General features: G+C 49.1%; 14 protein-coding genes across 14 annotated transcripts; 4 read left to right on the top strand and 10 right to left on the bottom strand.

The window, feature by feature from the left end:
- Positions 1-859: 859 nt before the first annotated feature.
- On the bottom strand, positions 860-1,090 carry BBBOND_0313800 (hypothetical protein; the record flags this gene model as incomplete). The annotated part of the gene is made up of 1 exon (XM_012914210.1): positions 860-1,090. One exon carries the CDS (start codon positions 1,088-1,090, stop codon positions 860-862), a length of 231 nt encoding a protein of 76 aa, XP_012769664.1.
- An 834-nt stretch (positions 1,091-1,924) lies between these two features.
- BBBOND_0313790 (hypothetical protein) lies at positions 1,925-2,104 on the bottom strand (the record flags this gene model as incomplete). Its single annotated transcript, XM_012914209.1, has 1 exon — positions 1,925-2,104. The coding sequence occupies one exon, from the start codon at positions 2,102-2,104 to the stop codon at positions 1,925-1,927; it is 180 nt and encodes a 59-aa protein (XP_012769663.1).
- A 361-nt stretch (positions 2,105-2,465) lies between these two features.
- Positions 2,466-3,977, bottom strand: BBBOND_0313780 (hypothetical protein; the record flags this gene model as incomplete). The annotated part of the gene is made up of 1 exon (XM_012914208.1): positions 2,466-3,977. One exon carries the CDS (start codon positions 3,975-3,977, stop codon positions 2,466-2,468), a length of 1,512 nt encoding a protein of 503 aa, XP_012769662.1.
- Positions 3,978-4,617: 640 nt separating this feature from the next.
- On the bottom strand, positions 4,618-9,247 carry BBBOND_0313770 (hypothetical protein; the record flags this gene model as incomplete). Its single annotated transcript, XM_012914207.1, has 2 exons — positions 4,618-5,659; positions 5,754-9,247. The coding sequence occupies 2 exons, from the start codon at positions 9,245-9,247 to the stop codon at positions 4,618-4,620; spliced, it is 4,536 nt and encodes a 1,511-aa protein (XP_012769661.1).
- Positions 9,248-10,518: 1,271 nt separating this feature from the next.
- On the bottom strand, positions 10,519-11,064 carry BBBOND_0313760 (hypothetical protein; the record flags this gene model as incomplete). Its single annotated transcript, XM_012914206.1, has 2 exons — positions 10,519-10,730; positions 10,758-11,064. 2 exons carry the CDS (start codon positions 11,062-11,064, stop codon positions 10,519-10,521), a joined length of 519 nt encoding a protein of 172 aa, XP_012769660.1.
- Positions 11,065-11,742: 678 nt separating this feature from the next.
- BBBOND_0313750 (hypothetical protein) lies at positions 11,743-13,154 on the top strand (the record flags this gene model as incomplete). The annotated part of the gene is made up of 11 exons (XM_012914205.1): positions 11,743-11,753; positions 11,864-11,903; positions 11,940-11,975; positions 12,015-12,050; positions 12,091-12,126; positions 12,166-12,201; positions 12,241-12,284; positions 12,391-12,438; positions 12,534-12,591; positions 12,675-12,872; positions 12,972-13,154. The coding sequence occupies 11 exons, from the start codon at positions 11,743-11,745 to the stop codon at positions 13,152-13,154; spliced, it is 726 nt and encodes a 241-aa protein (XP_012769659.1).
- A 602-nt stretch (positions 13,155-13,756) lies between these two features.
- On the top strand, positions 13,757-13,960 carry BBBOND_0313740 (hypothetical protein; the record flags this gene model as incomplete). Its single annotated transcript, XM_012914204.1, has 1 exon — positions 13,757-13,960. One exon carries the CDS (start codon positions 13,757-13,759, stop codon positions 13,958-13,960), a length of 204 nt encoding a protein of 67 aa, XP_012769658.1.
- A 252-nt stretch (positions 13,961-14,212) lies between these two features.
- BBBOND_0313730 (hypothetical protein) lies at positions 14,213-18,841 on the bottom strand (the record flags this gene model as incomplete). Its single annotated transcript, XM_012914203.1, has 1 exon — positions 14,213-18,841. The coding sequence occupies one exon, from the start codon at positions 18,839-18,841 to the stop codon at positions 14,213-14,215; it is 4,629 nt and encodes a 1,542-aa protein (XP_012769657.1).
- Positions 18,842-21,296: 2,455 nt separating this feature from the next.
- On the bottom strand, positions 21,297-22,427 carry BBBOND_0313720 (ubiquinol cytochrome c oxidoreductase, putative; the record flags this gene model as incomplete). The annotated part of the gene is made up of 3 exons (XM_012914202.1): positions 21,297-21,382; positions 21,420-21,768; positions 21,804-22,427. 3 exons carry the CDS (start codon positions 22,425-22,427, stop codon positions 21,297-21,299), a joined length of 1,059 nt encoding a protein of 352 aa, XP_012769656.1.
- A 144-nt stretch (positions 22,428-22,571) lies between these two features.
- On the bottom strand, positions 22,572-22,880 carry BBBOND_0313710 (hypothetical protein; the record flags this gene model as incomplete). Its single annotated transcript, XM_012914201.1, has 1 exon — positions 22,572-22,880. One exon carries the CDS (start codon positions 22,878-22,880, stop codon positions 22,572-22,574), a length of 309 nt encoding a protein of 102 aa, XP_012769655.1.
- Positions 22,881-23,150: 270 nt separating this feature from the next.
- Positions 23,151-24,279, top strand: BBBOND_0313700 (hypothetical protein; the record flags this gene model as incomplete). The annotated part of the gene is made up of 3 exons (XM_012914200.1): positions 23,151-23,361; positions 23,403-23,615; positions 23,651-24,279. 3 exons carry the CDS (start codon positions 23,151-23,153, stop codon positions 24,277-24,279), a joined length of 1,053 nt encoding a protein of 350 aa, XP_012769654.1.
- A 105-nt stretch (positions 24,280-24,384) lies between these two features.
- Positions 24,385-25,108, bottom strand: BBBOND_0313690 (RNA polymerase Rpb5, N-terminal domain containing protein, putative; the record flags this gene model as incomplete). Its single annotated transcript, XM_012914199.1, has 5 exons — positions 24,385-24,480; positions 24,519-24,662; positions 24,700-24,781; positions 24,820-24,927; positions 24,966-25,108. The coding sequence occupies 5 exons, from the start codon at positions 25,106-25,108 to the stop codon at positions 24,385-24,387; spliced, it is 573 nt and encodes a 190-aa protein (XP_012769653.1).
- A 485-nt stretch (positions 25,109-25,593) lies between these two features.
- BBBOND_0313680 (hypothetical protein, conserved) lies at positions 25,594-26,337 on the top strand (the record flags this gene model as incomplete). Its single annotated transcript, XM_012914198.1, has 1 exon — positions 25,594-26,337. The coding sequence occupies one exon, from the start codon at positions 25,594-25,596 to the stop codon at positions 26,335-26,337; it is 744 nt and encodes a 247-aa protein (XP_012769652.1).
- Positions 26,338-26,746: 409 nt separating this feature from the next.
- BBBOND_0313670 (30S ribosomal protein S17) lies at positions 26,747-27,202 on the bottom strand (the record flags this gene model as incomplete). The annotated part of the gene is made up of 3 exons (XM_012914197.1): positions 26,747-26,960; positions 26,999-27,086; positions 27,124-27,202. The coding sequence occupies 3 exons, from the start codon at positions 27,200-27,202 to the stop codon at positions 26,747-26,749; spliced, it is 381 nt and encodes a 126-aa protein (XP_012769651.1).
- Positions 27,203-27,598: the final 396 nt, after the last annotated feature.

Below are 27,598 nucleotides of genomic sequence, written 5' to 3'. Positions count from 1 at the left end.
CTGGTTAAGTAGCATTTATAGGCGTCGATGTAGCGATCGTTAATATCACATTTTAGGCACGTAGCCGAGACGCTCCGCCAGCATTGCGCCGTTACCGCGGCTCGTGAAACAGTGCTGCTGCACTGTGGGAGTTGAGCGCACGGGGTTCGCTGCAATATTAATGGCGATGCGAATGGTAGATAATTTAGATTGGCTGTTGGTGCCGATCACATGCGTCGCGTCATGGCAGCTGTGGTATCCTAGGCAGCGTGGGTGTCGGTGGCCTGGGCTGGGGGGACACAGGGGTGAGGGTGAGTTTTCATGAGGGGAGTGGAGCGGCAGTGGTACGTGTTGTAGTTGGTGAGTGCTTGCTAGGTGATTGATATGTTTGCAGGCTGAGGGGACTGGGAGCGGCAGTGGTACGTGCTGCAGTAGGTGAGTGCTGCTTGAGTGATTGATATGTTTGCAGGTTGAGGGGACTGGGAGCGGCAGTGGTAGTGTTGCAGTTGGTGAGTGCTGCTTGAGTGTTTGATATGTTTGCAGTTTGAGGGGACTGGGAGGGAGAAGCGAAGATGGGTTATGGTGACCCTTGTAATTGTCTTACGAAATGTATATATGCGCATTGTGTCTGCTGTCCATGGTGTTGCGTTGAATGTAATAAAGGCATTTTTAGCAGTTGCTATGTATGTGACGCAAATTCCCGTCTGAACCGGCTTAAGAACCAATGCAATCGTAACGGATGCAACGCCGGAAAAACAAATTGCACTAATATTTACGAATGTCAATGTAAATGTTGCAGAAAGAAATGTCAAGAGGATGATCCCGTCTGCAAAGCCCCTTCTCCCCCCGCTCCACACCCTCCCGTTTCTTCCCCCGATTTTCACTCTGAGTCCGTCAGTGAACCGCGTTTGTCCGATCCTTCTGAGGTACAGCCTTCAACCGGCGACCCTAATGCAGAAGCCTCCACACCTTTTTCCCCTGACCCCAACACCATCGCCGCCGTCATCGTTGCCATCATTGTCGCCATCATTTTGCTCGACCTGTGCATCTTCCGCTTTCCGGTGGGCCGCAACATCCGCGATTTCCTCGTACGCAAGATACCCTTCTGCATCGCGTTCTACAGCTGATCTCGACAATTTGTAAGCGCAAACATCGTAATCCAAATCCCACTGATCACCTAACTGGCAACTGACATCTAATGCTATAGACAGAGTAATGATTGCGTTGATGACCAATCACATGAGCAGTGAGGTGACTACTTCTCCCTCCCCCCTCCCTTACATCATCGTCCCCGTCGCCCTCATCATACTTGTCATTATTTTCATATTGCTTGATGGCTTGTGGCTTATGCGTCGTCAAAACCCAGAAGATTGTGCTTGCAATAAATGTTTCAGAACGGCTGCCAAACCTGCACCTCAAGCACCGCCTATCTCTCTACACTAGTATAGCCTCACCTAACCAGCAAGCCTTTAGTTCATGCAAATCTGCTGATATGGCATCGTGTTAGTCAATTCGTTAGGGTTGGTGACCTAATCGCAAAAGAAAGGTGGAACTGATCTAGTGGTAGTTCAGTCCGTCACCTGATTAGAGATGCACCATGTGACGCGATGGGCCATCTTGAGTTGGCAAGTGGCATGTGACTACGATGGTGCTGTATAGCGGCGTGCTCAGTGGAAGCATTGTGCCGATCAGAAACATCAAACACGCAATTTAGGTCAGCTGGTGACATATCACAATACCCAGGGTAGAACAAAGCAGATGTACCGTAGACATGGCGCCTTGCGTGGATAGTGCATTGTTAGTTGCAGCGTAGTTACATCACAATCGAAATGTATTATGAATGCATGTGGGAGGGTACGTCCATGATATGTCAGCGTTGTGAGGTCTAGAATTACGGTTGCCCCAGCAAAAGGTGGATGGGATGCCAGGTGTGCTGGTATACTCATTACATCTTGTCGGTTGGCCGAAGGTGTTCGAGGTTGGAGGTACGTATTTCGTTGCTGTGCAGGGGGGGGGTTGTAGAGTAGTTTTTAAACAAGATGGGGGATGAACTTGAACCGGGATAAGCTGCAGGCATCGCTGTATCTGGCGCTATTCTAATAATCGCTCTACCTGTATTGGTCATTTACATCATGGATCAAGTGTATAACGTAAGCCTTGGAGAATTTTTCGCAAGAATACGTGATGGATTCCGTGATTCCAAGCCTAAACTACAATAATATCTCATAGTCTCACCCAGCTCACATAGCCGAAGTGTAGCCATGTCGCATCCGATCTCAATTTTATGATGCTAATTAATGCATAACACGGTTTTGCTGAATTTCACTACCTGTAGCACGTCAGGTAATCATTCGCCGTATGATGCATCTAGCGCTGCTTCATACATTAGTCGGACACCACGATAATGCACATCACACCCTAGGATACATGATCACAAAGGTAACACGATGTCCGACAGGGTAACGAAATCCCATATATGGCTAAAATCACAATACTGTGTTTACTAGAGCGCCATGCTCCTCACCGCCGCAGCTGGGAGAGAGGATGGTGGAAATGACACTCCCCAGTTGCGATATCATAGGCAAATCCACTTTCTTAAATTCCATCCTGACCCTGCTCTTGTGGCACAGATTGCACGGGTCGAAGAGGTGCGTCTCGAAGTCCGAGTCCCAGCCGTCAGTCAGGAACGCCTGGAGGGGGTACTCGGAAGCAGTGATGTCACTGCCGTAGTGGCAATCCCGCCAACCACCACTTAGTTTATCCCTCTCACACTGCGCCTTCAGGAACTGCAATTGGTAGTGGCAGGCATAGACGTAGTCACGCAGCTGGCAGAGGAGCCCGGCGGTTTCAGAGGAATAATAAAAAGCATACTTGTCGGGATCATTGAAAAAGTCTTTGAAAACATCTGAGATGTCTTTATACTTAATCTTGTAGATAACGGTGGCCGAGTAGAGGCACGTCTCAGTCAGTTTATCGGTGACCATGGAGGCGGTCAGCTGGTCGGAATCCCCGGTGACCTCGATGGCATCTCTGTTACATTCAACAAGGATGCTTTCAACATAGTCCTTAATCTTCCCAATAAGCCCATATTGATTCAATCCAACAAACCAGTAGAGCATTTCCCGGACGGTTTGGGGCGTGGGCAGATGGTCGGTGACTGGGACTGGGGTGGTAGGAGGAGAGGTGACAGAGGTGGAAAAAGGGGAAACATACCAGGGATTTTGGCAGACGTATTCATTGATGTCATCCGGAGATTGGTCGGGGAATACGGCCATGGGAATATTAATGGCTGCGCGGTCTGCATCCTTTAGCGAAAAATCATCCAAATCTGCAACCTTGGGAGCGGCTTGCTTAGGGATGCTCTGCTTGTAATCATAATCATTGAAAGTCTGAGACGGTACAGGGTTGAATACCTTGATGGATAAGTCAATTTCGGGTAATGATGTTGTATCTGATAAATTAGTCGTGACGTTAGACTCGTTATGAGTAGGGTTAACGGGGTTGTACTCATGAGGGAACGTTTCGATGACTGGTGGTATCGGTTTAGGGATTCGGGAGACGTAATTGCCGATCCAACCTAGTGGGACGTATGTCTTGGGAATTGGTTGGATGTACTCAACTTCGCCTAAGACATCGCCCATTGACTGCACCATATCCACCTGGCTCTTTTCGCGTTGTAATATGTCATCTATTTTGTTAGCCCATTCTTCAGCATCTTTTCGCCTCTGTTCTCCTTCTTCCAACGTTTTTTTAAGTTTTTCATCTTCAGAGTTGTGTTTTTCGTGAAGCTCCTGGCGCTTCCTTAACAACGTATTATGTAGTTCGGATTCCTTCATTTCGCTCTCATTCACCTCACATTTGTAGGGCACAACGTAACCGCCTACGTCAGGATGCACTCCACCGTCATACATAATGTGCTTTTCCCCACGCGATTCCTCGATAGGATACCCATCAAACGAATTGGCATAGTCATTATAGGCTTTTTCCTGTGATTGCATCCAACGTTCATAGGCTTCCTGGTATTTACGTTCGGCCTCTATCCTTCTTTGCTCTTCCACCTTTTTCTGGGCCGACTATATTTTGCCTTGTTCTAACACTTTTTCTATCCTATCTACATCGTCATCATACTTTTTTGCACGCTTTCCTTCTTCGTTTTGCTCCTTTTCCCATCTCTCTTCCGCCTCTTTTTGTTTCTGGTCGAATTCACTTCTCAATTTATCCTCTTCGTCGATATCCTGTCGTCCCCGTGACTCGCGTAACTCTTCATAGACCTTGTATCGTGGCGCCATACGATCTTTGGCTTCCTGCAATTTTTTCTCGTAGTAAGCTTGTACGGGCTTTCCGTCCATCCAAAACACAGGTGGATCCTCAACGGCATTATGATGTACACTCCCACCACTCTGCTTGCGTCTCTCCATTCCTGGTTCATAAAACGTGCGCCTATGACTAGGTCGGATATTGGTAGGCTGAGGGTAAGGTACGGGAGCAAAAAGGCCATCTTGATTAGACAGGGCAGACGCGCCACGAGTTCTATGTTGATCACGCAATCTGTGTTGGTTAAACTTTTTTTGCTGTATTTTTTTGTAATTCTCTTCCTGCAGTTCATCCCATCTTTCTTGCCATTTTTTTGCATCATTATCATTTTTTTTCTTTTTTCTGTTCATATGTTTTCGTAATCTTTTCTATGAGAGCCTTACATCCAGTTTTTAACTCTTTGCTGCATTCGGCTTCCGCGTCCGCTTTGGCATCCCCGCCACCCCCTCCAGCTCCACCGCCACCCGCACCAGACGACGAACCAGAGAATACCGTAGTAGTAGCGGCTGTAGAAGTATGCGATGTATTTTGATTACTTTGTTGAGTGGTGCCAGGAGTGGTCGCCTGGTCACTCTTGACCGTGCCACTGCTGGAACCAGAGACACCAGGTGACGAAGCGCCTGGAGATTGAGCAGTTGGTGTCTGCAGTTTTGCAGGGGCTTGAGTAGCAACAGGCTCCCGAACCGGATTACCACCGCCCGTTGAACCCTGCCCATTACCACCTGGTTGACCAGACCCAGATGAACCCGCCGACCCAACTGGGCCCTTACCACCACCGGTACTAGTAACACCAGGTGACCCAGGGCCTGGAGATGTACCACCTGGTTTTGAAGGTTGTACAGGCTGTGAAGGGGCAGCAGGCTGTTTACTTGAAACATCTGTATCCTGTGATCCCTTACCCTGACCACCCGGGCCCTGACCACCACCGGTACTAGGGGCACCAGATGATCCAGGGTCTGGATTTTGAACACTTGAAGTATGAGTTTGTGGTGTCTGCGCAACTAGTGAACTCCCAGGCTTTTCTTCACTATGACCGTTATTTTGATTTTGCCCTCCCTCCGCTTTCTTGCCTTGGTTCTGCGCTCCCTCCGCCTTCTTGCCCTGGTTCTGTGCTCCCTCCACTTTCTTGCCCTGGTTTGGAGTTCCGTCAGATTTCGTACTCGAATCTCCACTGTCAGTTTTAGTGACTTCGGTTTTGGTGGCAGTTGGCTCTACCGCCCTGGCATTGGTAAGCACGGTCTCGGCGCCACATTGATTACCATCCAAAATTTCTTTGAGCCGTATCAGCTTACTTTCAAGCTGGTTGAATGTCTGTAATTTAAGAGTCCACTGCTGCGGCACACCCGTTTTCAAAACGTTCGGTTTACTGCTTAAATTAAATTAAGTTATCTCATCTTATAGTGCCCTATGTGGCTACTTGCATAGGGCCGGTTTTCGTGTTTGCGGGGCTAACGCCTCACGCTGGCACCGGCTGCGGGTTCCGAGTCTGTCCATTGCCGATCGTCACTGGTGCCATCCATGCGGGCATCCATCCAGTTTGGACCTGAGGGTCTTCTACGGAATCGTAGTCTTCTCTCGGTCTCATGTCCCTCATCACTATTTTATGTGTTTCTTGGATCACTACCCTTTGTATGTGGGCTTCCATGCGATCCGATATGCCCAGGTCCCGTCTGTACTTGCTGTGCTCCTTTGTCACTATTCCCTCCCACGTCATAACGTAGGGGATAACCCTGATCTTGGTTTGCTGGTTAAACTGTCGCGCTTTGAAGTCTTCGATAAGGTCTTCATACTTCTGCTTCTTGAACTTCTCCATATCCACTAGGTTGTCGTGATTGCTGATTCCTACCTCTACGATGGATATGGTGTTCCTCCGCCGATCCGCCAGGATGATGTCTGGCCTGTTGTATTCCTTAGTCTTCTGAGTCTTGACCGTCTTGTCGTACGCGATCCATCCGTATTTTCCATGCACTTCACTCTCGATCTTGTGGGCGTCTATCTTCTCCTTGGGTAGTCCTATTTGCCTCCCGAGTACTGAGTGGACCCGTTTTGCTACCTCGTTGTGCCTCTTCGTATATTCTAGGTGTAGTAGTTTCGGGCACTTCGTCGCGAGGTGGTCCACGTTCTTGCCGTTGTTGCATCTTGAGCATTTCTTGGACGAAGTCATCCATTGCAGATTCCTGTCCTGGACTTCTGCTACCTTCGCTTCTTCTTCCGGGGTGAGTATTCCACACGTCAGGTACAATGACGACGCCTCGATGTCCAGCTTGGGGTCCTCACGCTTGGCATACAGAACCTTATGAGTTGATTTTACGTGCATTCTGTTGTACAGCCATTTGTTTTGGGCCACCCTGAGGTCCCTGAGGCTCTTGTCCGTCGTGTCCTCCACTCCGAATTCCATTCCATATCTCCCTTCCAGGTGCATCTTGATATGAGATATGTGCGCGTATGTGTCGCGAAAATGCTGCATGATCGCAGCCCTCCTGGTTGACGTCACCTCGTCTGCTGAAAACGTCAACCACAGTCGTAGCAGCATGGCTTCCGCTCTGAATACCATGCTGTGGAGCCCTCTCCCCATCTCTTTCCGGGGGAGGTAGAGCCTCTGTGTGTTCGCCCACTTCTTGTGTCCGTGCTTCGCGTTAATTATTCTCCGTACTGCCAGGTCGATCTTGTCGAAATGCGTGATGTCCATGGGGATCACGCCGATGTAGTAGTTGATGACGCTGAGGGCGTACTGGTTGATGGCCATCGAGAGGTTTTTCCCCGACAGCTTTGACGCAGCCAGTAGCTCCGTTCTCCTGCATATCTCCTGTAGTATTATGTCGAACATTCCGTCGCTTGTAAGTGAGTTTGAAGTCTCTGTGACTCCCAAGTACTTGTACGTCTCCGGACCTTCCATCTGCTTGGCGATGCTCACGCACGCCTCCGTGTTGGTTGCCGACTTGTCGCGGTTGATCCTGAGTCCTATGTCGTTGAAGAACTTCTCCACTTCTCGGCCCATTCCTCTCATCGTACTTTCCTCGTGGGCGAAGAACTTGAGGTCGTCAATATAGAGAAAGTGGTTTGTGGCGAAGATCCTGCCGCCAGGCACGCTTAGCTCCACCTTGGGGAAGATGCGAGTCAGGTGCCTGCTCAGCGGGTCCAAGCACAGCACGAAGAGAAGGGGCGATAGGCTGTCGCCTTGGAGAATGCCCCTCTCTACTTTCTTGTGCATGATTGTGTTCTTGTTCCACCGTATCTCTATATTCCACCTCTTGGTCGTCTGCTTGATGAAGTTTGATAACCACCCTGGTAGGTTAAGGTTGTCGATAACCCTCGCCAGGTACGCGTGGTCGATTGAGTCGTACGCCTTCATGACGTCGACCCACGTTGCAAGTAACTTCCCCTTGTGCTTCTCGTTGAGCGCGATGTTCGCTAACGCGTGCTCCTTTGCACCCTGTACGTTGCTCCTCGTGCCCATCTGGTTCTCGGACCGTAGTCCCCTGCCATCGACTTCTCGCTTAAGCGTCTCCGTGGCACAACGGGTAGTTAGCTTGTATAGGTTGGACATGCAAGTGATCGGCCTGTACTGTGCGGCGGACTTTGGTTTCTTGTTCTTCGGTAGTAGGTACGTGATCCCACAGTAGAACCAGTCGTCCTGCACTTTGCCTTGCGTGCATGCCTCCTCTACTAGCCTATAAATGACTCTGTGAAGGGACGTGAGCCATTTAATGTAGTAGTTGTAGATCCCATCCGCACCGGGCGACTTCCAGTCTCGCAATTTCTTGACGATCGTGACGAATTCCTCGTATGTGGGAAAGCCTGCCATGTTCTCTGCCGGTGGTCTTTCGACCAGGTATCCTTCACCGTTGTGCGGTGCGTTTGGCTTCACCCACATTTGCGCCCAGTACTCTATCATCATCCCCTCGTTTATAGCCGACTCGTCCGCGTCCTGCTGATTCTCCAGTGTCCTGTAGAAGTGTCCCGTGTAAAGCTCGAACATGCGGTTATGGTTGTACAACTCCTGCTTGAACTTGGCGTTCTTGAGTTTGTCCTGCTCCTTTTGGAGCTCCTCTTGGGTCCTGCTGATCACGTATGACAGTTCCTGCGGCTTGTCCGCGATCATGTTGTACTTGTCCATTTGGCGATAAACGCGTTTCCTATCCTCCTTCTCCAGGGGGACCTTCTGCTTGTATTTCAGAAGTAATGCTCCTATCTCCTCCAGCTCCTTGATCCTCCTCTCAGCTGCCTCCTTCTTTCCCGAGGACGACGATGGTTTCGCGCTGTACTTGTCGTAGCAGTCCTGTGCCGTTTGATACAAGATGGCTAGCATCCCCATGTCAGTGACTGGGTTGTGCTTCACGTAGTTGTGGACCACTAGATCCAGCGACCTTATCGCCGTGAAGTCGAGGGAGTCCATGGTGTTTCTTTTGTTCTTTACTGTTCTAATAACACCAGGCTCCCTCAACCTCTGTGCCATGATCCGGTCGAATTCCTCCTGCAGGGCGTTGTATGAGTCGACGTCGTGCAGCGATGCTATTTCTCCAACGTCCGTCGGTTGGCTCCGCGCTGCTTTGGCGACTACCTGTCTTGCCATCTGCTCCACCTCCTTGTGGGTCTTGTGGAATTCGAAATGCTCGTTGGCATATTCCGCGAGGACCTTCCATCCTCCTCGTGGCATCCTCTGATACTTCGTCACTACTGCCTTGTAGACGTCCGGTACCCAATGACACCATGGTCCATCGATCTGACGCATGACACAGTGCAGGAACTGTAGCTTGGCATTTAGCCTAGCGTAATGCGGCGGCATTCGTGGCGTGTTCCCGGCCCGTTCAGCCTGCGGGGCGTGCCCTTCGGGTGCCCTCGGCAACGCAGCCGTCTCAGTGAGCGCCACCTCACTGGCGGTGCCCGGTGCTATACTGTTGTTTGATTCTCTCACAGGCCCGACTTGCTCAGGTTCCTCTTCGTCCACATCCATAAAGTCATCAGACGATATGGAATACACGGTCGGAGAGCGGCTGCCACCGTTTCCGACAGCCTCCCCTGCCGGTGGCTGCAGGGTAGACAGTGTCTGCACACACACGGGTGCGCGTTCCGAGGAACTCGGCCCGGCGTTGCAGACTGCGACAGGCGGCGTTTGAGCCGTGTTTCCTCTCTTTTTGGCCTTCCGGGTGTTACCCTTTTGGCCCTGGGGACCGCCGTTCCGCGCTTTGTTTCCAGCGCCCTGCACAGCCGGAGTGGTTCCGGGCTGGTGTCGTTTCCGGCTTGCCTGCGGAATTGGCCGGCTTTCGCCGCCACGGCCGGCCCCCTTCAAATTTGTGGGTTTACTTTTACGGCCCTAAACACTGCATTGTACCGGTTTTCTGGATTAACGCCGCCGTTTGGCCTGCCGAAGCTCTCTGCACCCCACGGTGGCAAGCGAAGCATAGATATCAATCCCGTCGGGATACCCACGTCAATAGCCATAAGATTTTTTTACCCTCATGGACTCGTCTGATTAGCTACACATTTTGTTAGTTCTCCATTGGTACCTTGGTCGTCTAACCAGCGCGCCTGTGTGGCCGCGTTTCGCCTCGCGATGTTGCCGCTTTAAATCCGCACTTTTGACCGTCAATACACCACCCCAGTGACATCGGAAATTATTCCTGACTGGGATTAACTTGAAAAATCACGTTTCGCAAATGTTTCCCTAAAATCACAGGAGATTCCAACTCCACAAAGTATTGTTATAAAGGTGAGGAGAGCTCTGGCACATTTATGACCGTACCCAGTAAATTTATCTGCCGATTCAGCATGAGCATTTTAAAATTTTAAATCAATACCAACCGAATTATCCGTGAATGCTTCTCCCGAATATTTGTTTACGTAACCCATCCCCAGTTCACCTCCTAACGCAATCGACCCCTTTCTTGGCGTTTCGGCCAACTGGTTGGACGGCTCTGAAAGGGATGTGGGAAGCATCTGACCCGCGTGGTCTCAGAATTTATCGGGATTTTTGGTAAACCTCTGGTCAAAATGATGGACGGGGAGAACGTCGAGAAGGCCAACCTAAAGACGGAGGTAGGGGAGGAGTCGAATGGGATATTATTTTGTATCTATTTCGTTATTAATGTAGTCGTGGATGTCGTTAAGATATTGCTTGAATATTTCGTATGCGGCACTTAGTTGCGATGCGTCTTTTTCGCTTGCTAATGCATGGAATATATTAATTTCATTATTCATCGTCCGTAAGAGGCCTTTTACGCTTGATTACAATTCCACTACCATCGTTGCGTTACTCTCTCCAGACTTGTCTTCAATACAGTTGTTCCCAGACTCAAAGCCGGATTCTTTTACAGTTGCGTAATGCTCCTGTATCTTCGTGGCAGTGCTGTTGAAAGCTTCCGTAACCTTCCATTTGGAATTCGCTCCGATATGCTTGACACCCCGATTAGAACGTACGCACGCATTCTCGCAACATGCTGCAGCCTGCTTAAAACACTAATAACACATTCTCGTGGATTCAATCAATGTCCGAGAAGTGCCGCGAAAGAGGTACAGAGAATTATAGAAATACGTCAATCGAGAAACGAAATCTTTCTCGAGTGTAGCATTCTCCTTTACTGTCTGTAGCAGCTGTTGCAAAGGTTTATCGCATGAAATTTGCAATTCTAATTCTGTGTATCTATTTACTGCACTTTCATCTGTAAACCGAATTTTTCCGCGCTTGTTAATGGAAATCGTGCGTCGCTCGATGGCTTCATGAAAGTTTCGAACTGCTTTGTCTACAAATTCTTTATACTTATTTTCGACCATTCTCACTAGTTCGGTAATCGTTCAAATAGCGTTACTGTGATATGTATATGCGGAACCTTCGTATGCCTAATCATCGGCAGTAGAGAGGGTCGAAACTGTAGCTTTAATGTTATTATCATGTTCTCTCATTCCAACGTGTGTTATCTGGTTACGTGTATAGCGCAAGCTCCCGGTTTCACGGGCCTATCCCACACTGTCGTTACTAGTTGCGACCTTCATGTCGTGCTGATGACGTAGATTAGTCGTCCAATCCGTGATGACGTCCACCCTGCCGGGCGCGATGGTCGTTCAGCAAGTCATAATTGCCTGGTTTCGTGTTCCACGTGATGGCCAGTGGACAGCGTGGCTGCGTTGCATGGATCGTAACGGCGAACATGAGGAACGTATTAACCAATCAATGTGCCTCACATAGGCACTCATGTCACAAATGTGATGATATTCATAAGCGGCGGCAGCAACTTTATACGGTCTGTGATGGATGCAGTTGGCTGCCCATCTGGCACTGGTTAACCTGCATGCCACGGCCTGGATGGTATCAACATGCTTTAGCTTGGTTGTACTTCAGTTGTAATAGCTGCATAGTTGTGATGTGAGTGGCGGTGCACTGTATGGCCATCATCTTGCTGCTACCGTAGCGCCGATGGGAGACGGTCAGTGCCCTTGCTGCGGTGCGTGTTGATGAGTGGTTGGTGACTTCGTTGCTTAAGTGATTGATAGTTTGCAGGTTGAGGGGAGTGGGAGCGGCAGTGGTAGTGTTGCAGTTGGTGACTTCGTTGCTTAAGTGATTGATAGTTTGCAGGTTGAGGGGACTGGGAGCGGCAGTGGTAGTGTTGCAGTTGGTGAGTGCGTTGCTTAGGTGATTGACATGTTTGCAGGTTGAGGGGAGTGGGAGCGGCAGTGGTAGTGTTGCAGTTGGTGACTTCGTTGCTTAAGTGATTGATAGTTTGCAGGTTGAGGGGACTGGGAGCGGCAGTGGTAGTGTTGCAGTTGGTGAGTGCGTTGCTTAGGTGATTGACATGTTTGCAGGTTGAGGGGAGTGGGAGCGGCAGTGGTAGTGTTGCAGTTGGTGACTTCGTTGCTTAAGTGATTGATAGTTTGCAGGTTGAGGGGACTGGGAGCGGCAGTGGTAGTGTTGCAGTTGGTGACTTCGTTGCTTAAGTGATTGATAGTTTGCAGGTTGAGGGGACTGGGAGCGGCAGTGGTAGTGTTGCAGTTGGTGAGTGCGTTGCTTAGGTGATTGACATGTTTGCAGGTTGAGGGGAGTGGGAGCGGCAGTGGTAGTGTTGCAGTTGGTGAGTGCTGCTTAGGTGATTGATATGTTTGCAGGCTGAGGGGACTGGGAGGGACAGGGGAAGATGAGTGGACTGTTGGACTGTAAGTGTAACAAAAGCTGTACGGAGCGTGACTGTTATTGCTGTTACGTGTCTTGTGCAGGATGCACTAGAACGAGGTGTTATTTCTGTATGAAGTTCTATCGAGAGCGCAGTGGGGGAGGAGGGAATTGCCATCCCGATGGATGTCAAGAGTGTAAGAAACGCACGTGTTCATGTTATTGTGGTCTCAAAAGAGGATCAACTGCTTCCAGTTCTGTTTCGTCCAACAGTCTACAGCGTGCCGGTTTTTCCTCTACTTCCTCCCATGCCGCCTCTCTTCCCCGTGTAGAGCAGCACAGCTCCGGTCGAGAGCTTTCAGCCAGCTCCCCTAATTCATCATCCCCCGCCGTCATCCCTTACATCATCGTCCCCGTCACCCTCGTCATTGTCGTCATCTGCGTCATGATCTACTTCCGCATCCGGCCGTTCCACAGGGTGCGGTATCTACTGCGCAGCTAATAACAACAATCACCTAACTGGCAACTGACATCTAATGTGCTAGACTACGTAAGCATTGCGCTGATGATCAATCAGATGATCAGTGAGGTGACTACTCCCTCCCCTCCGTACTCCGCCATCGCCGCCGTCATCGTTGCCATCATCGTCGCCATCATCATTTTCATATTGATTGATGGCTTGTGGCTTATGCATCGTAAACACGCAGACGATGGTGCTTGCAATAAGGAGTTTGAGAACGGATGCAAAATCTGCGCCTAAGGCACCGCCAATCCCTCTGCTTGAGTATATCCTCACCTAACCGGCAAGCATTTAGTTTACGCAAATGTGCTGACATGGCTCCGTGCTAGTTAATTTGTTGGGGTTGGTGACCTCACCTCGAGAGGAATGTGGTTTGATCAAGTGGTAGTCCAGGTGGTCACGTGATGAGTTATGCAACATGTGACGTGATGGGCTATCTGTTAGGTTAGCAAGTGGCATGTGAATGAGAGGTGCTGTATAGTGGCGTGCTAAGTGGCAGCATTGTGCTGATAATAAACATCAAGCACGCAATTTGGGTCAGCTGGTCAGATATCAGAACAACCAGTGTAGAACAAAGCAGATGTCCGGCAGACTTGGCGCTTCTCGTAGAGACTACAATGTTAATTGCCGTATTACTAAATTACAACCTAAACATGTCTTATGAATGCATGCGGGAGGGTTTGTTAATGTCGTGTCAGCGTTGTGATGTCTAGATTGACGGTCACCCCAGTAAAAGGTGGATGGCATGATAGGGGTGGGGTATTGGCATTGTATATCGTCAGTTGGCTGAGAAGCGTGAATCATTACTGTGCAGAGTTGTTTGTCGAGGAAGTTAGGGGAAGATGGTGAGGCTGTGTAATAATTCTTGTTCTAAGGGAGACTGCGCTATATGTGTGGGCGGTAGTATTGCCATCGGCGTTGTTGCATTCCCCGCCCTCGCAGTCTTGGTCCTCTATATCCTCGGTATATTCTATAACAAAAGTCTTGGTACAATTTTCGCCGAAATACGCGACGGGTTCCGTGGTTCCAAGCCTTCACTCAACTAATCTCCAATCATCACCCAGCCCACATAGTGTTACTGTAGCCATGTAACCTCTAATATCAATGTGATGACTTCCATTAACAAACACAATTTATCTGCATATTGTTACATCGAGCCCGTTGTATAACCAGTGGTCTTGCGATGCGGTAATTGCAGCTTCATAATTTTCCTGTACACCATGACACTTAAAACCATGCTCTAATACATTTAATCAATACTGTACGACAAAGGATCATATCACCGCTTAAAGCGATGATTACCATTTTGTGCCGAGTAGCGCATCATGGCCCTCACCGCCGCAGCTGGGAGTGAGGATGGAGGAAAGGGTGTTGCCTGTTTGTTGACTACTCGGTAAGTCTTCATCCCTGAATCCCATCCTGACCCTGCTGTTGAGGCACAGGTTGCACGGGTCGAAGGGGTGAGTCTCAAAGGTGGAGTCCCAGTCGTCGGTCAGGAACGCCTGGAGGGGGGAGTTAGAAGCAGTGATGTCACTGCCGTACTTACAATCTTGCCAACCACCATGTAACTCATTGCGTGAACACTGCGACTTGAGGAACCCCAACTGGTGGTGGCAGGCGTACACGTAGTCACGCAGCTGGCAGAGGAGCCCGGCGGGGTCGGTGGAATAACGGAACTGACTATATACTGATTTGAAGTCGAAGGTAGCAAAGGCTTCGAAATCATTGTTATGCTTTATCTTGTAGATAACGGTGGCTGAGTAGAGACACGCCTCGGTCAGTTTGGTGGTGACCATGGAGGCGGTCAGGGTGATGGGATCCCCGGTGACTTCGATGGCATCACTTTTAAGATCTTTAAAAAGACTATTAACATTCTCAGTAATCACTCCGATATACCCTAATTGATTAAAGCCGACCAGCCAGTAGAGCATTTCCCGTACGGTTCGAGGCGGGGGCAGATGGTCGGTGAGTGGGGGAGGCGAGGCAGGTGGAGTGATTATATCAGTTGTAGAAGTGTCAACGGACCAAGGGTTGAGACATTCATTTGTGCTAAATGGGTTAATTACGCGTTCATCTGCCTTCCTTGGAGTGTCACGTGGCATCCCGGGATCATCGTACCCCTCAAGTCCGATACGTTCCGGCGCAAAGTCCAGATCAAAATTGTTTTTAGGCAGGCCTGAAGAGACTTTGTCGTCTGAAGGCTTCAATTCGTCTTTAAGGATATCGGCCGTGTTGGCGTAAGGGTCATCTAGGTCCACGTCGTTAAAAGTGCGATCGCCATGGTGAGCTACCTCTATGGAAAGACCTATTTCGGGCTCGACTTTGCGTACAGTGCGTTTTGGGAATTCTATTTGGAATCCCATGGTTGGTTGTGGCTCAGTGAGGAACGTTGCTCGGGGAATAGGTGATGATGGCAATTCGGCGTCTGGGACGGGGGATCCGACAAACATGGATTGTGGAACTGGTGGATCTATCTCCTGTAACACGGGAGCCTTGGCATCGGCTTTTGATGATTTTGTCAGACTTCTGCCGGAGACACTCAAAAACCTGGCCGTGGACAAGTCATCTATCGATTCAGTTGTGGGCGAAAGGGGGGCATAGGCAAGAACAGAATGTTTGTTTTGTCGAGCAGCGATTCCTGTTGGATGCATGCGATTAGGTGTCATAGACGGTTTATCGGCTTGAGTATTTCGAAACGCTGATGCACTCGAACTTTTTGGGTGGATTATAGGGTTACCAGTTGGCATAGCATCTAATGGTGACAGGTGTGGAGCACGCTCCGTCATGGGAGCAGGTATGATGGTACCCATTACTTCGGGATATCTTGCAAAATACTGCTTATATGCGTCATGTTGCCACTTTGCGGTAGGGTTACTATTATCCTTCAAAACCATCCCTTCCAATAGAACAGATTGTGGAGGTTCAATCGGAGCTCCTGATACCAACACGAAATCTGCATTTGGATTCTTAAGCTGGCCACCAGTAAGAAGATGGTCTCTCAGACCTTGCTTCAATCTATCGTCCGCCTTTTCTAGTTCCACAGCTTCTTTCATCCATGCTTCTTGCTGTTTATCTGAAAATTTCTTTTCCTCTGTTTGCCTTCTCAATTTTAAACGTTGTTTATCGGATTCCGCCCTTTTTTGTTTTTCCTTTTCTAGCCGCTTAGAAGACGTGTCCGGGATGGCAAACGCAATGAAATCGGAAGGCAACATATTTGTAGCACTACTAACCTCATGTCTTGGTCGCCACTCTCCTAATTCATAGTAACCACGTCCATTACTATTACGGCCACCGGTATTCTGACCGGAAGGTGCGGGAGCAGGACGGCTGGGCTGCCTTGGAATGGTGGAGGGTGTGAATGTTGGGGGATACGCACTAATGTTTTGCTGCTCTGATGTCTTATTTTGCTCTGATCGTTCTTGCTGTAATCTCGTTTGGGTATCTTCATCTGCGCCGGTTTCTATATATGCCAAGTTTTTCTGCTTTTGAATTTCCCAGATTTCTTCTCTGGTTTTTTCGTACCTTTTGTCAAGATCCTGGGCTGTCTGCTTTCTCTTTTCATTCCGTTCTTGGATGCGTTGAATGATTTCTTGTGTTCTTGCCTCCGACTTATATTTATTTTCTGCAGCTTCTCTATCTTGTTTAATTTTTTCATTGTCTTGCTGTTGCTTCTCATCCCATTTTTCTTTTCTCGTTATATGGTCGCCCAAAATGTCTTGCGTAGCTTTCAAAAATTTATCCTCCCTATCTTTTTCATTAGGGTCCGGAGTGCTCTCGATAACTGGATGTCCATCGAGAGGTGCAAGCAGAGGAACAGAGGGCGGTAAGTCGCTACCCTGTTGCCTGTGTCGCCATTCTGGTTCATAGTAATCACGCCTATGACCATTGCGGCCACCGGTATTCTGACCGGAAGGTGCGGGAGCAGTATGGCTGGGTTGAGAGCCACCGATGGAATAATGCTTGGTTTGCAGATTTGTAGGTGATTTGGGGGAGTATTCCCGTTTTATGTAGTTATTCCACAATTGATCAGCTGTGTAATTAAATTCATAGTTGGGCGTGATGCGCTTGTGATTTGGTGGATAACAGTGTGTTTTACCATTCTCTACTTTTTGTGTCAAACCTAATGGGCATGTTTGTGTAATTTTCTGATCAGGTGGAGCGTGAACCCCTATGCCTGCCTTCCACCCATCCATCCCACCGCCACCCACACCATCGTTAGTGGACGATATAGCATCGCCGCCACTACTTGTCTGGCCCTCTCTACCACTCTGTTGACTAGCGCCGGAGGTAGCCGCCTGGTCACCCGGGCCCTGACCACTACCGGGACCAGGGGCACCGGGTGGCTCAGAGTCTGCACTTGAATTACTTGAAGGCTGAGTTTGTACCACCTGTGAAACTCGTGAACTAGGAGACTTTGCTTCACTCTGACCATTTTGACTTGTATCTCCCTCCGCCTTCTTGCCCTGGTTCTGTGCTCCCTCCGCCTTCTTGCCCTGGTTCTGTGCTCCCTCCACTTTCTTGCCCTGGTTTGGAGTTCCGTCGGATTTCTTAATTTCGGGGACCTTGGCAGGCGGAGCTTCCGCTTTGGGTTTAATGGGAGCAGCATTTTCAGCCTCTAATCCAGTATCTTCATACACAAGATTGTCATCCCAAGGCTCCTCCTCATCTTCATCCTCATCTTCATCGTCATCCTCATCTATAAGCTCAGGCCCAGGCTTAGGCTCAGAGTCAGTCTTAGGCTGCTTATCCTTTTTTCTATTTGGACACAGGGTACCATCTAAAAGCTGTTTCAACTTTTGCAACCCCCCATTGTCTTTCTTGAGTTCACCAATTACAGCATCCCAATCTTTTTTCAGCGCCTGATAATTATCTCTTCCCGTTCCTACTTTATAGCCATTAAATGTGAATCCGTACGGTATAAGATATGTGTCGACAAATGTTTTGACATCCAACCTGCCACCTACTCCCCCCAATTGGTTTCGCATTGCATTCAAGTTATTTTTAAGCCACTTTGCCATTTTTTTATCCATGGATTTGTCAAGGAATTCATATGTTCGCCCATAGCCTGTGAAGGAGAACCGGTTATTTGTAAAAAGCTTGCTGAATTTATCTTTCAGTGTTGAGCAATGCTGTTTTAAATCATCCCAATTGATGCAACTGCCTCTCGATTCTAAGTGACTTTTGAAATCTTCCGCATTCTTCGAATTTTTGAAAATACCACAAAAGTCTTCCACCAAACGAAGAGCATTGGCTATATTCGCCTTTTCAACAGACGGGTTTTTGGACACTGCAGAAGTGACGAAAACATCGCGGAAGAGATTATTACGATTGACATCTTTGTCGAAAATATTTACAAGGTCCTTAGTCATGAGACGGCCCTCGGAATAGCCACCGTGACCAAGTTGCTTTAGATCGCTTGCATCGAATCCTCCAGGTATGACACCGTATTCTGAACCGGAAGATTCAATGAGATATTTATCAATTGGACCAGCACTGGATTTCATTCGTTTCACGAAATCAGGACCATATGTAGAGAACCATGCAATCCTTCCAACCTGCTCTCCTTCCCAATCCCCGCCGCCAACTTTAGAGAATCTCTTATCCACATGATATTGTAAAAAGTATATCACGGAAAGCAATTTGGGGATACACTGCAGGAGAGCCTCTAGGGCGTCTTTCGCGGTAAATCTATTAATATTACTCTGACCTGCTCTATTGCATAATTTATGATGAAACGTTGACACGTGACCGAGAAATATGGATAAAGATGATTCAATTTGCTTATGATCAACACCTTCATACTTTTTGTCGAGAAGTCTCGCCAGTCTACCAGCCAGCCGCGTTCTCAGATCAGCCCATTTACGACCTTTCAGCCACTCCAGAAACTGAAGGCACTCTTTGAGAGTGTTAAGGTTTATTGCCGCCATCCTGTCCACTTCCAATCATCTACTAATCCACCCTTACAAAACTCCACGTCCAGCCTCCAGGACTATGTGAACTGGGAAACACTAGAGCGATCACTCCTCTAACCCACTCCTACAAAACACCACTGCTAGCCTCCAGAACTATGTGAACTGGGAAACACTACAGTGATCACACCTCTAAGGTGACACCGCTTAATACATCATGGTAGACAACTAAGTGTGCTGGGTGGAAGGGCTATGAAGTAAGACGCTGAATAACACCAATACGCATAATACTAAGACAATGACACACCAAAACCAAATTGCAAAATCCATTACCCATCACAAGATTCTTATAGACACACAACACACCTGAGGAGGGGGGGGAAAAGCCAAGGCATCCATGCTGGAGTGAGGGTGGCGAATGGTGGGATGATGGCGTTATCCACGCTGATTATGGGTATTAGACGACGTAGGTATCCTACCCTCGTAAGGTGAGTCCTCAGAGCTGCACCTCTTCAGTGTTTCGTGAACACCCAGGCAACCAGCACCCAAGCTAACAGCAGGGATGACACGGCTACATGATTTGCAGTGTCGAACTATGTGAACCATTACTACCAGTCTCATGCGAAAGAAGCATCGATGACGTCGTCATGATGTTTACCCTTAATGCATTCTAATACTAAGCCTCATGTCATAACCCTGGTGAGGTGGGACTTCGATGATGAAATGAAGGCTGTATAACCTAGTTTTCTGGATTTCGTCAGTAACTCTATATGTCGGAGTTCAGTCGCTTCATTGACACATAACCTCCTATTATGAGATATTCCATACTTTTAGCTTCCGTATCACATTTTGCTGTAGGCTATGCGCATAAGTCGAAGGACACCTAGAAACCGGCATCTCGAGAATGTCGATACGACACACTGTAGCGTTCTGTAACATTGTGTGTCGCATTCTGAGAATATATAAGGAGCACATAAAGCTATCCCAGTACATACTAGAACGGATATTCGAATGTGGTCAACCACCGCCACAGTATTTGATTATCTACATTGGTGGAGTTTCAAAATCTCCTGCTACGTGATAGGTGTTATGGATTATTATATGTATATTTCATTGGCAAACTCTTAACTCGTAAGAGTATTTACAGACGGCGATATAACATCCCTCGCATTCCGGTAGCACAACATAGTTGTTGCGACAACATTCTCCACAACTCTTACAATCACACATCATACATAGTACAAACTTCATAAACGGGATTACAATACGAGAACACGTCCTAGAACTTTATTACTGCAATTGCGAGGTTATAACATATGGGTAGGCTGCTTCCTGCCGACAGAATTTAAGATAGGTCCAACAGAGACAAGGACGATCAAAGTGTCTAATTACCAAAGGAATGACGAGATACGAGCTATTCATCACTTGGCATAGTAATTCTGTAGGTGTATGGCAAAGAGGATGACCCCGTATGTGGTGGCGCCGAGGGCTACGGAGCAAGTTGGGAATTAGCTGTGTGTGACGTTAGAGGCTATGGTAAAAATGGACATTGCGCTAAAGCGGTATTTAAAGGCAATGACAGATAATATTGAGGATAGGGGTTGGGACAAATTCAGCGCATGGGTTTCCAAGTTTGGGTGACACTGAAAGAGGATTTGGGAATTTTCAAAGGCAATGTTGACTCTGAATAACCATATGGATGGCGACTATCTATATAAAGTGCTACTTTGTACAGCGTTGTATGCTCTTGAGGTGGTCAATGTGGCGCTGAATGATCTTGCGGGTACGCAAGGCACAATTAAGGGCTAGACGCATATTGATATTGTACAGACGTTCTGGTGAGCACATCTAGACTAAGCTTAAAGATTCAAGCAACTGATGGCGCCAGCAGGATGACCCCAAATCAGTGTGGCCATCAAAAGAGTCTGTGAGGCATTTGTAAATGGGCTTGGCAAAAAATTTAAGGAGATCCACGTGTAGATTGTCGCGCTTACAGCGGAGATATCCAGTATGATTGCAAAGTATGGTAACAAAGACAAATCCGTAAAGCCACTAAACTCCATTGCGCTACTAGCCACAGCCAACTAGGTTGCGAAGGAGATTCGACTTCTCCTCTCCCAAACTATAGCCCTGCCATCTCCGAAATCATTATTGCAGCCAAGGTAGATGATGCCCTTAAGGTGACTCAAAAATTTCGCTGCAAGCTTGGCTATGCAATTAACACAATCCTAACCACCGGCAAAGATGGAGACGCCGCCTAAGCCGTTGACAATCAGTTGGAGGCAGTGAAGGATATGGTTTAGAGCAGAATTACAACTAAATTTACTGCGATATAAGGAAAGAGTTTTCCAACGCGGCCAGCAGACTTGCCACCCCTGTCAGCGATGTCAGTACTCCCAGCGAATAACGTATCATGCACGCCGCCGCAGTTGACAGATGATGCTTATAAAGATTGCGTACTAAATTACGTGTTTCACCCTAGTTTGATTGTGTTTTCGTCGATGAATTTGTAGGGTGGCACTTCAAGGTTTGATGGAGCGGGTCCTTGTCTAATTCGGCCTGCAAAACTATTGTAGCTTGTCCACGTGAAACTCACCCGAGGCATCGTAGTGCGATCCGTGGCATGGGCAGAAGTAACCACCGTAGTTGCCTCCTTTGGTAGGAACACAACCCAGATGTGTGCATATACCGATGTTGACGAGCCACTCTGGGTTCACGTTTCTTTCCGAATCCAGTTCAGGATCCCTCATGGAGTCGACGATCTCATCGTCCTTCCTGCACGGTTTGATATAACTTAATACGATGTTTTCGTACCTAGAACGCTCAATTTCTTCACGCGTACGCCTCTTGATAAATACGGGCTTCGCCCTCCACTTGACGGTGATCTGATCGCCGGGTATCATCTGGGAGACGTTAACCTCTATGGAGCCACTAGCAGCAACGTCCTGCGCAAGTTTGATAGCAATGAGCACCACCTTACTCTCGCCACCCAGAAGAAGTGTATGACTTTGCACACGATGGACCTGCCCAATGCGAGGAAGAAGAACATCGCCGTCGCTGACATGAGGTATATGGCCGCTCTTCTGTCAGTTCCCTTGGGCAGCCTGTACTCGCTGAAGTCTGGGAATACGTCGGGCGCAATAGAGTCGGGCACGACAGCGTTTTCTGCGTAACCGATAGCCCTTTGGTTGTCCGGCGCTAATTTCCCAACCGAGACTATCGCCGGTTCTCCGGGCAGATGCCATCCGCTAGTACGGGTGAAGTTGGCTCCAGATATGAGTTCTCCCTTTTGCACATCGGGGGTACGTGGGAATACCGGCTCCCACACGTTTACGTAGTGCGCGTATTTGGTAATCCCCGAGTTCGTGAACTTGTGCCCATGGGCGTGCGGCGTGATGAGGTCGGCAAGCGACTCTGTCGGCTTCGTTCGTTCGAATTTGGTCTTGTCCAACGCCCATAACGAGGCATGCTCTGCTCTGTCGAACGCGTTCCTGTAGAGCGGACGTTCACTTGCCGCCGGCATATGCGCCGATTTCTTCATTTCGTGATGGAGAATCGACGCGAAGTTGCGGCGCGCGGCCATTATATAATACGTGCACGCCATTTTGTATATTATTATAACCCACGACGTTTGAGATGTTACGTTTCGTCCGCGTGGCCTCCTGCTCGCGCCCTCGGCACCGGCGTCCCTTCTGCCAGGGTTCGCCTCGAGAGCAAGTGTCTGACTACGCAGCTCTTGTGTTACAAATTACTGTCTGCTAAGCAGCTGCTGATTTGCGCCTCGCAGAGCCGCGAAATGCTTGTACGTCGCTGGGGCGCGCGGCATTGGTTGTCGCGTTGCTTCACGCGTAAGCTTGCGACGCAGTTTTTTCGTGTTTCGTAGTCTGGGCGCAAATCCGTATTGTCTGCTGAGTGTTTGCTGTGTCGATTTCGGCGGTGTGTATCGAATCTTATCGTCCGCTCTGATCTGGGTTGTGTTAGTGAAGTGATACATTGTTTCGCCCTTTCCTAACACATATACATCACCATTGCTGTATAACTGTGTTATATTATCCATTTTTAGATTGCCGGGCACATATATAACACCGGTTGTGTGTGCTAGAGGCTCCACGTTATTGTCTTGTTACGTGTCGTTTATATGATAACGTGGCCGCTAATTTGACTTATGTGTTGGATGAGGGAGCATCTGAAGTGATGCTCTTTTGCAAGAAGTTTCATATAAATATAGTTTTGTAGTAGGTATTCCGCAACGTGCGCCCGGAACCGCGCTGAGCAATTCGACTGTTGTATTCAGCGCGCCCAGTTGTACCATAAATGCAAGATCCAAATGTTGGTTTCACCGTATCTAACTATTCGCACTGGACACGGATTGACGTCCGTGTGTTACTTTGGTTCGCGGCTTGTAACGGGTAGCAGAAATGGCGGGTTGTGCAGCTGGGATTTAGAGTCCGGGAATCGGTTGTCGTCGTCGCGTCCCAGAGCCGACCTGGTGTCGGTGTTGCCTCTGGTGCCACATGGTATCGTGCTCTCTTCTAGCTGTTAGCAGCAAATGTGTTTACCTCGTTTAACGTATTTCTAGGTTCCCCGCATTGCGGCATCGTTGCTCTGCAGCACAAGGACGTGGTTTCGCTGTTTGACCTTAAACGTAGCGGTGTAGTTCACGAGTTCGCGATGTGTCATAGCACGTTCGCTCGTATCCGTTGCTGTTACTCTGGCATGCCGCTGCTGCTGTGCCCGTCCGGCTTGAACTCCATCGTGTGCCATGACCTTCGCGCCCCGTATGAGATCAAAGGTTCGTGTGAGTTGCGTTAACACTGTCATATGCAGGGTCTTACAACGCCACATACTCCAATCATGGACCCCAAAAGTCTATATCGTCGCAGCACGTCATTGAAGTCCGTGCACCGGCAGTTGGCGAGGATGTAGGGAGCCTGCAAAATTTCGAGCCGTTGCCCTCGGTTTCCGATCATCATGTGGCGGCTACGTATGAATCTGGCTTAGTGGCAGTGTTGGATCTGCGCAATCCTGCCATTCCGGTTTCAACGCTAAAGCTAAAGGGCGTAGAAGCGCTTCCGTCGCTCGCTGCGTGGCGAGACGTCCTGCTTGTAGGGGACACCGATGGCAACGTTTCACTGCTCCATGCGTCGCTGTCAGACGGCCTGATGTTGTTACGCAGCAAAAACTTGTACGAGTATGACACTCTGTTACGTGGTGTGGGATGCCTGCGTACCCGTGCAGATGGCGCCATCAGCCTTGCGTGTTGCTGGGACTACGGAATCCGCGTTTTGGACACACACACACTGGAAGTGAGCGCAGCACTGAATGCGCACCACGACACGATACTCGACGCAGCCTTCGACGTCGTCACTGGCGACTTCGCCACCTGTGGCTTGGACGGGAACGCGCACATATGGAAGCTTTTTAGGAGCAGTTACGAGGGAGTTGATGCAGTTTAGTGCACGGATACGTTGCGATGTTTATTCAGTATACTAATCTGAACGTGACGTATCTTCCTGCCGTTTCACTGGGTCTAATAATTTTGACAACCTGCGCATAGTCAGCTACATGATGGGCGCCGCTACCTGTCCTTTTGTGAGTCCGAAGTACCTCGCCACCGGGTCTGCGGCCTGTATGCGCGGTATTTGACTCTCTTTGACCTAAAATGATATACATTTCGACAATTGTATGCCCTTACCTTGTATCGTTGCAGTAGCGTCTGCTTTTCGTCCATGGTGAGCGGTATGTGCTTCGGCACCAATTCGTGCTTCGTGATGTTAACCAGCAGCTCAGTTTCAAGGAAGTTTTCGATGATATTCCTGGGCGCTGCCTCGAGTATCGCCTATGCAGAATTGGGTGTTGTGGAATGCGTCACGTACATCCTTTGCGAAGGGCGTTAGCACGTTTTGCGTGACCAATATGGCTCTGTGAATGTCGTGGTCCTCCATTTTCTCCGTGAGCCTGCACAAGCTTCACCACAGCTGTATTTAAACACGAACTCTCTTATTGGCTTGACACCGGTTTTCTTGGTTTCGTCGGCGAAGTAGACCAGGAGCTTGGTGTTCTTATCGGTCTTGAGCGACGCAACCAGCAACATTTTGGACCGCCTATAGCAAACGTGACATTTTTCCGACTGTTCACTCACACTTTGTCGTAAAGCTCGTATCTCGCTTTGAACTCCTGGAAGGTCTCCAGTTTTTCCTGGTTTGGGATGAAGTATCCGCGGTCCTCCAGCATTTCGCAGCAGGTCCTTCTGCAGCGGAATAGTCTCCCCTCCTCGTCATCCATGTTTGCGATGTTACGGTGTTCGTTACGTTATCTTCCGACAGTGGTTTGAAGGCTGGCGCCGCAGTTGGACACGTACAACCTTATCCAGCAGCTACCACTGATCGCAACATATGATGCGTTCGTTTGCAATTTAAATTGCCCGGTGACGTCGAATTCGTCAGGCTTCTTAGATGCGCCCGAGCTGTCTACACGTCAGCCCATCCACGCGCGCCACGCACAGGTAGTTGCGCCATATGCAACCAGCTGTTTATCCATCGCACCAGTTTCTGCGCGCATATAGAAGTTATTCTGCTCGAAAATAGAAGCGGTGTGCTGAAGCGGCAGCCTTAGGGTGTCGTCCTGTTGTCGATAGGATTCCGCAGTGTCACCTAATTTGAGGAATCGTTTCGTCAGAAAGTGGATGTGAACGCACCTATGCGTCAACAATGCGCTGATTTACGAGTGTATCATATACTAACTACAATGCAAAGTTCTCCGGCGTTGTAATGGCGATAACGTTCAAGTTATCGAAGAGCGCCTCCGGCTCTGGCGGCGAGCCTAAAGAAGATCGCAGCGCTCCAACAGCACCAAAGCCCGCGGATGTGAAGCGCCCACCCGTTTTCGGCACCGACAGCGACTCTGACGGCGCTGCGTCAGACTCGCTGGGCTCACATCCGCTGTCTAAGCGCGCCAAGGTATCGCAAAATGCCGCATCCGGCAGCAAAACCGATTCGCGCACGGCAAGCTCATCAGTTGCATCGGAAACTAAGCCCGTGAAAGTGACGTACAAAGAGTACGACCTTTCCACTGAGAACCTTGCCCCCGAGCTCTACTTGTACGACGAGTTGGAAGAAGAATCGAGCAAAGACGCCAAAGACCGAACCGACGCTTCGAGTCTTGTGTATCTTGGATGCGCGCCATCAGGTCCAGCCGAAAAAGCCTCCCCAGCTGTGGCAAAGGATTCGCAGTATATGCAGAAACTGCTGCGCACGGCTCGCGACCGTCGTATGGAGCGCGACATCGCGTTCGACAAGCAGCAGCTGAAGGCCGATTTGGAGAGCGGCGAATCTGTAGGCGAGGTGTTCGTGACTGGAGCGTACAAGCGCCAGCTTGAGGAGCGTCGCCGTTTCGAGGAGGAGCAGCGTCGTAAGGACGAAGCCGACCTCAAGGCCAGTGGCAAGAGCGTGGCGAGTTTCCACGCGCATATGCTTAAGTCCGGAATCGCAAGCCGCACCAATCGCAAGGAATAGATGCGGCAAATCCGTCGTGCAACAGCACAACGTTGGCTCACAGGTTCGCTTAAGCGTTGCTAACAAACCGTAAAACCGTGCTCATACGGCGATTAATATTCTAAACAATTGCCTTCCAGCTCTTCATTTCTGCATGGCATGTATTGTATGTTTGTGTGGCAATCCAATCATGTTTGTGAGTCAGTTATTGAGATTCAAGACAGCGACGTGCACCTGACCTCAGCAGCGTTCGTAGTGCGGAGTCTTTGATGCCACAATTGCACCGCGAAAACATACATAGCCGTTGGCAAAGCCATGAATAACATCAGAAAGGTCAACATTGAACGCATCCGCTTTATCTGTTGTTGCGATATTAGTCTATAGTTGCTGTGTAAGTAGTGAGCGGTACGACCACCGCACGTTATAGGCGTTATGAGAAGCTGTCTTTATTTTCCTCGTCGCGGAGATATGGATCCTGTACGTGGAGAACTCGAGATAACACGTAAGTCTTCCACGGCCCGATACGATACCCCAGTGGCTGCACCCTCACGATGTCTCCCAGCTTTGCTTCTTTGTGTTCGTCGTGCGCCCATACCTTTTTGGTCATGCGGAACGTCTTCTTGTACCTAACCACGTACATATACCTGCACTAATGTGAACACAATCGACGGCCATTTCGCACCTGTCGCAAGCCACCCTTATGCTTTTAGGGTGTTTGTCGTTGATGACGTATCCTATGAGTTCATTATTTGGGAGCCTGTTCTTCGCAACTGAACGGATGATGGCACTTTTACTCGCCCAACTCACATGTTCTGAGGTATCCAGCCGTCAATCGTTGCCATGTTTTGTAGTGCCAGTGGTACCTGGTCAAGGAAGTGAATATCATGGGCGTTTTCCTGTAGGCAGCGTCAGAGTAGATATGCCTTCCATGCCACGATCCAGCAACCAGTTATCGGCGGATTCAACCCGTCAGCGGCTCAGCTGTAGCCGGTGTCGCGTGTTGTGTGGAATGCGACAACCAACGCCCGCTGCTGTGATGCGTTGCATCGCTCAGCTGGGGCAGTTAATCAACATTTAGCTTCTTCCGCCGTTTAGTCTTCCATACGGTATAATTTCTGTCAACCGTTGCCAAGGTGGTCTGCTCCGTCGTTTATCGTAAGTTTGCATCCGTGCTCGCGTCGTGGCAGTGTGTATAGAGCGGCGTATCCGCACCCATTTATGCTCTGTAAAACGCACATCTCGCGCATAATACTCTACGGTACAACACGCGAAGGTTGCGCTG

This window comes from Babesia bigemina, assembly GCF_000981445.1.
Source record: "Babesia bigemina genome assembly Bbig001, chromosome : III".
In the NCBI taxonomy this organism is placed as follows: Eukaryota; Apicomplexa; class Aconoidasida; order Piroplasmida; family Babesiidae; genus Babesia; species Babesia bigemina.
Note: the sequence above shows the minus strand (reverse complement) of the source record. Positions and strands in the feature narration are given on the sequence as shown.